Consider the following 7,087-nt stretch of genomic DNA (forward strand, 5'->3'; position numbering starts at 1 on the left):
ATGATGTGATCACAGTGTCAAAACATTTCAAATATCCCACAAAGAAGAGAAGTCGATTTTGCCTCTACCACGTACCCAAAATAACACAGCAAAAATTATTATTTTCTTCCATACCTCAAACTTACATTTCAACAGTAAAATATATACAAAATAAAATAAAAATAAAAATTAACACTATAATAATAATAGGTTAAATAAAATAATTCTACATTAAAATACCCCTAATCTGAAGAATAATTAACACAAACTCTCCCCCTTGTTTTCTGCTTTATTATTTGCTTTATCGTTTTCATCGACCTCTTCGTTCTGATTAAGAACTGCGTATTCTTGAGTCAATTCTTCTGCTCTTCGGGCTTCCATTTCCCAATCCGTTCGCAGCAATACGATCATCATTGTAACCACACATGAAGCTTGCGCGGCCAAAAGCCCGAGCCATAGGCCCTCGAAATCCAGTTTGGAGTAGAAAGCTAACCCCACAGCCACCGGCATTCCGACCACATAAAAGCATCCCAAGTTGATGTTTGCTCCGACTTTAGGTCGAGCCGTACCCCTCAACACCCCGCAGCCGGTCGTCTGTGGGCAGTTCCCCAGCTCGCAAAGTCCGATTATCGGCAGAACGAGAGATGTCAAAGTTATTATCTCTTTATCCAGAGTGAAGATGCTGGCCCAGATGTTCCTTACCGATACTGCAAAGAACAAGGCAAAGAAGCCCACTATGAAGCTGCCGGAGAGCCCCACAACTGCAGCGAATTTCGCCTTATCGGTCCTGCGTGCTCCTATCTCGTTACCTACTCTTGTTGACACGCTGAAGCTGACTGAAGATGGGAATATGTAGATTAATGCAGTGGTTTGAATTAGTATTCCCATTGATGCAACCGTTGCCTTCGGATTCATCAACAGCCCACATAGCAAGATCATTATCTCGTACCACCACCACTCGAGACAGGCCGAAATGCAGCTAGGAATGGCTAAATTAAGAAGAGATTTCCAGCCCTTTAAGCATTCAGTAGATAAACCTCCCCACGTTCTTTTGTGCAATCCAGAAAACAGTATATAGACCAATAATGACAGAACGAGGTTTAAATTAGTCCAAACCCCACTTAATGCAACTCCCTTTAAGCCTAAACTAAGCTTCGAAACTAGGAGATAGTTGATAGGTACATGCAAAATAATAGAAATCGCAGCGCAAAATGTTAGCGGTAAGGTTATTGACTGAGTTCTTAGGTAGATTCTTAGTGGATGTAACAAAGCTTGAGCGAACAGATCAGGCAAAGAATAGAACAAGTATTCTTGAGCTTGCGTCGCAATTGCTTCGTCTTGTCCACATAACAGCAGAATCTTTTTCATGTTTAACCACAGAATGGATATCGGGAATGAAGTTAAAGCTAGTAAAAGTACAGTTCTTTGTAAAGAAAAACCAAGAATCTTGTATTTCTTAGCTCCAAAAGCTTGTCCGCATATGGGCTCCATTCCCATGGCTAACCCGGAGAGGATTGAGTAACCGGTGATATTAGCAAACCCGACTGCCAACGAACCACCGGCTAAGGTCAAATCCCCCAACCTGCCTAAGAAGAGCATCGAAATCAATGACCGGGAGTAGAGAAGTAGACCGGTTAAGATCATCGGTAAGGCTATTTTGGCTATGGAGAGGGATTCTTGAACAACAAGGGAGAGATGATCATTGGTGGTTTTGTGGGGTTTTTGAGGTTGGCTTGTTGGTAGTTGGGCTTGCTGTTGGTGGAGTGCTGGGGTTTTAGGGATCAAAGAAGTGAACATGTCGGGTTCTTGGGTTTTGGCTGAGAGAAGATCCACATTATTGCTGTCTGGATGTTGATATGAGTTGGGTTTGATTGTGGGAAGATTTGGCGTTGCTAGTTTGCACATTTTTATGTGTGAAAATATTGAGGAAACGGGATGAGGGAGAGTTTGGGAGTTTTTTTTTTTGCAAAGAAACTGATAGTTTGGGGGATTTGAAAGAGTGTTTGGTGATGGTATATATAAGTGGACATGTGTACAATAAATTGAACGAGGATAGTGACTTGGGGAACCGATTATTGGTGAGACACCAACCAATTACTTGTCAGAAATAGATCAATGGTTTAACAATAATTTTATGCATTTGTAATTGTAAGATGTGTAATTCATTAGATAAGGACATGACTCTTAAATTAAATACACAAAAAATATTGCCAGATCATATCACAGATCATTTTTTTAAAATACCTTTTGACTTGACTCAATCATTGAAAAAATATTATTTTTTATATAAGAAGTATTACGTATTTTTTATTTTAGATATCGACCGGACCAACTGGTCTCACGAATATATATGTGAGACGGTATTACAAGAGACATTTAGATAAATATTATGCCTCCAAAAATAATTAATTGCCTCTAACTAAATGTACTCATCGTGGTAATTCATTCTCGCTAGTTGTAGGGTTGTCTACACGTTATTTAAACTAAGCGATTTTCTCACGTCATGTCTTAAATCATGATTTAAGATATCTTTCTTAACCACATTTATTCAAATTTTCAATGACATACCCTCATTCTACTCATTACATTAACCTGACAATATAAGATATGTCGGATAAGGGCCGTGTTTGATATCCTCTTCACATGACCAAACCATGTTACAAATGTCCTCATAATCTTATCCTCTATGCAGGTTACATCTAAATAGCTCATAATCATTTCATTCCAAATTCTATATTTGTGTAATTTGCCACGCATCTCTATTAACATAAGCATATTTTTTTTATGTCATCTTATATATATGTACTATTGTAGTGGCTCAACACTCCGAGCTATAAAGCATAATTAACCGAACAATAGTCTTATAATATTTTCTTTCATCTCACAGATATCTTTCTGTCGCAAAGACTACCGATGTTATTTTTTATTTCATTCACCCTACTTCAATTTAATAGTTTATATCTATCTAATGTACACGATTCAAAATTACCAGTTATGCCCACAATACTTCATGGACAAGTATTAATCAAGTGTTACAAATGTACAAGTACTTGGTTCTAATATATTTTTTTAAATTTCTGATATATGTTTGATTATGTCAGGCCAAACAATATATGAAATATTTACTACTTAAAATGCTGCTAGAAATTTTTTTTACAGCTACATATCGAAAATATATTTAAATGCATGCATGCAATACTGCTATAAAACACTCATTTTAAAATAAAAGGATTCCAATACTGGTAAAAGTACTGCATTTAAAAATATGCCAAATATCCTGTCGAACCAGCAACATGAAAAAAAAGTGTATAAAAATATTCATGATCGCTCCTCACTCATAAACATAATGTGCTGAAAAATATAGTTTTCGAGTTAGTGTGCTCACGTCCAACCTTGCCTACTAAGTCTTCGGCGCCTCCAGTCTTCTCATCAATAGGCTTACCTGCATCATTCACACCTATTGAGTCTAAAGACTCAACACACCAAAATCATTATAACAAGAATATAAACATAACATGCAACAGTGAAAAGTAATGTAGTCAATATACTTTTCATGATCTTAAAAGCATGAACTTAAACATATCGTGCCAAAGCATAACGTGTCCAAAACATATATCAACATATCAGCATATACGTATTCATTTTATTTATTTGAATTTCGTTCATTAGTTGTGACTTTCGTATCATTGTATTATGGATCCATTTACGTATAACCGCGGTACCCGACGGCGTGGATATCAGCGACAGTACTAACAATCCACTGAGCCTTGGCCTTACCTTTCATCATATTAGTCACAACCAACTTCCATCTTTCAAAACATGTCATCATATTCATCATTTGTAAAAATCATGCATATACATAAATTTTTCTTAAAATCAAGTATGCAATTTATTTTTCATAATTCCATAAAAGGTCATGTTTGTGGTAGCATATGCATTAAAAACATGTAATTTTGCGATCAGGGCGTTGTCGAGACTGCAAACTCGACCCGTGCAAAATGACCATTTTGTCCCTGGAAACCCTAATTAACCATTTTACCCCTAGACCTCAAAATTTCGAGTCGAAGCCAACCAAACTCCTAAATATACCTCGAAACATGATTATAATCATTTTCTAGGAGTAACCTTGATCCCGTTTCATAACTTATTAGACTCGTTTTAAAATTTGACCGGAGTCTCGGTTTTAACCCAAATCCAAACGAAAGACAACCAAATGTTCTCAAACTTAAACCATGACTTAACCATACCCTACGAGAACTTAAACCACCTAGACCAAGCCTTTTAAGACCTTCAAAATTCACCTGGAAGTTGCTATAATTTTCTGCACTTAAAGGACCGAAACCTTAGCATTACCCTAGCCTCAAATTCTCGACCCTAGACCAAACCAGCTTGGACCAGACCCTCACCAGCCCTTTCTAGCCCACCACTGGACCCTACTGGACTGACCTAGCCATAGCCCTCGGCCTCATGCATGCTGTTAAGCGCGAACAGTCGTGAGCCTTCGAATCAAGCCCTAACCGAGACACCCCTTCACTTATCTCTCTTGTTCGGCTCAATGACAAAAACCATCAGCGTTCGAGCCATCCTAGGCCATGACTCAGACCCACCAGGATTTGGTCCAAGGCTTGGAAAGGCCCTTGCACCGCCAACACACTCATTTCTTCTGATCTAGCCGCAACCGAGCCATTCGACCAAGACGTGCGACCGACCCTTACAAAAACGCGACTACCTCGAGGCTCCAGCAATTAAACGCGTTAACCCTCGACAGTTTCAGCCCCCTAGCATCAAAATTGGCATCCCCTTACATGAAAACAAAGAAAATGTGAGTTACATATCACACAATGCATATTTCATGTCAAAGTTAAGCAAAAACGATACCACATAAAAGATCAAAGAATTCCTCATGCATCAACACTTATGATATAAATGAAGAGAAAAACGAGATTTTGAGCATGCCTTTGTAAATAAACGCTCGAAACCTTAGATATCTACGCTTAGGACAAACACCAAAGACAGGGAAGAAGTTTTCTTGAAAACCTTGAAGAATATTCGAGTGGCTGCTGAAGTTTGAATGAAAAGATTCTACTGCTATGGGGAGTGGTGGCCGTGAGGTTTTGAGTAGGGTTAGGGTTAATTAGATAATGTATTGTTTAGGTTAATATAATTATACACTAATGGGCGGGCCAATAATAATAATAATTAAAGGAGTTAAAGGGGTATTAGGCCTATTAAGCAATAAAATAATCTCTTCAAGACCAATAACACTACCTAAAAATAATTTATTTAGGTACTCTTTTGAAAATATTTTCCGAACCCTCAAAAAGTCCTCTGACTCGCTAAAATTTGTGTACTGGTTTAAAATATGACCCGGTGAGTAAAAATACTCCACCAAGGCCCATTTCCGAAATTCTCCCTTAATTACACCATATATTAAATAATTACAAAGAATTATTTAATAAAAATATTTTTATAGACGGGTATCGACTCCTTATCTCGGTCTCAGTCTTCAAAGTAGCCTTCTCCTCAAAATGATTCAGCCACTTGACCTTGACCATGTAGATCACCTTGTTCCAAAGCCTCCTCTCTTGCCTATCCAATATCTGAGTGGGTCTTTCCCCGAAAGACAAGTTCGGCGTCAGCTGAAGTGGCTCATAATTCAGTACATGCAAAGGGTTCGATATGTACTTCCGCAACATCAAGACGTGAAACACATTATGAACTCCCGCCAGATTCGGTGGTAATGCAACTCTATAAGCTAGTGTCGCCATTCTCTCTAGGATCTCGAATGGTCCTATGAATCTAGGAATGATCTTGCCCTTCTTTCCAAATCTCATCACACCTTCATTGGTGCGAATTTTACAAATACATGATCCCCTACTGCAAACTCAAGATCCTTGCCGCTCTGATCTGCATAACTCTTCTGTCGGCTCTGAGCGGTCTTCATCATGTCTCGTATCTTGACCACTAACTCTGCAGTTTTACTGACAATATCTGGTTCCAACTCTACCCTTTTTCCTAACTCGTCCCAATAAACTAGTGTCATACACTCCCTCCCGTAAAATGCCTCGTATTGAGCCATTCCAATAGATGCCTGATAGCTGTTGTTGTACGTGAACTCCACGAGAGGTAACTTTGGCTCCCAGCTGTCCTGGAAGTTGATCATGCAAGATCTAAGTAGGTCCTCCAATATTTGAATCACCCTCTCTGACTGACCGTCGGTCTGAGGATGGAAGGCAGTACTGAATAGCAGCTTATGTAATGCCCGAATTTAAAAAAAAATTGAAAGGAAAAAAAGTTATTGTTCATCGGTTATTAATCAAGCACTGTGGCATTAGAATAGTAGCATCTAGGTGCTAGTTTTGCAAAAATTTGGCGCTGAAAAGTGGCGATGCGACGCTACAGATGCGAAAAATCAATATCTAAGACCATTTTCACCTCCTCCAATCATTTTTCTCCTTTTTCTCCATCGAAAACATTCATCTCCTTCAATTTCTACATTTCTTCTTAAATCTAAGAGATATTTTCTCAAGAAAATTTTGGAATGGAGGTAGATTTGTGATCCTCTCATCACGGGCTTCAAGATGATGTAATTATTTTCCAATTTTATTCAAGTTTGGAAATTGGTTGAAGTTTAGAATTGATATGTAAGTTGATATTTAAGATATTTAGATGTTGGAGATGTTGTATTTAAGTTTGTTTGAATTTAAAAAGGGTATGAGAATAGATTCTTGTTTACGTGCAAAGAACAATATATACACCTTTTGTATTTCGTGTATATGGGACAATTGTGTTTGGATTTTGGAGTTAGGGTCTTCATCAAAATTGTAGTTCATCGAGTTAGATTCAATTTGGTTCTTGAATCACTCTATTCCAGGAATCATTGAAAGAGATACAAGATTTTTACTAAACCTAGTCTTAAATTCCGAGTTAGTGTAGATTTGTGTACACGCCTTCTGTTTATTTGTATTCTGGTATTAATTAGTTGGGATTCTGAATTTGGTGTTCAAATGAACGTTATAGAACATTGTCTTGTCTTCGAAATGATTCTAAAATGGCTCAATTCCATTGGATATTAAGGAAGTTATGCTCGAAATACTAAAATGTGCCA

The 7,087-nt window shown here is 37.9% G+C and overlaps 2 protein-coding genes across 2 annotated transcripts; both read right to left on the reverse strand.

Moving 5' to 3' along the window:
- Positions 1–237: 237 nt before the first annotated feature.
- Positions 238–1,828, reverse strand: LOC140817396 (protein DETOXIFICATION 49-like). The gene has a single exon (XM_073177053.1). It carries the CDS (start codon positions 1,774–1,776, stop codon positions 238–240), a length of 1,539 nt encoding a protein of 512 aa, XP_073033154.1. The 5' UTR covers positions 1,777–1,828.
- Positions 1,829–5,812: 3,984 nt separating this feature from the next.
- On the reverse strand, positions 5,813–6,142 carry LOC140816100 (uncharacterized). Its single transcript, XM_073175167.1, has one exon. It carries the CDS (start codon positions 6,140–6,142, stop codon positions 5,813–5,815), a length of 330 nt encoding a protein of 109 aa, XP_073031268.1.
- Between the last annotated feature and the right edge of the window lie 945 nt (positions 6,143–7,087).

Source organism: Primulina eburnea, chromosome 16, assembly GCF_022965805.1.
Source record: "Primulina eburnea isolate SZY01 chromosome 16, ASM2296580v1, whole genome shotgun sequence".
Lineage (NCBI taxonomy): Eukaryota > Viridiplantae > Streptophyta > Magnoliopsida > Lamiales > Gesneriaceae > Primulina > Primulina eburnea.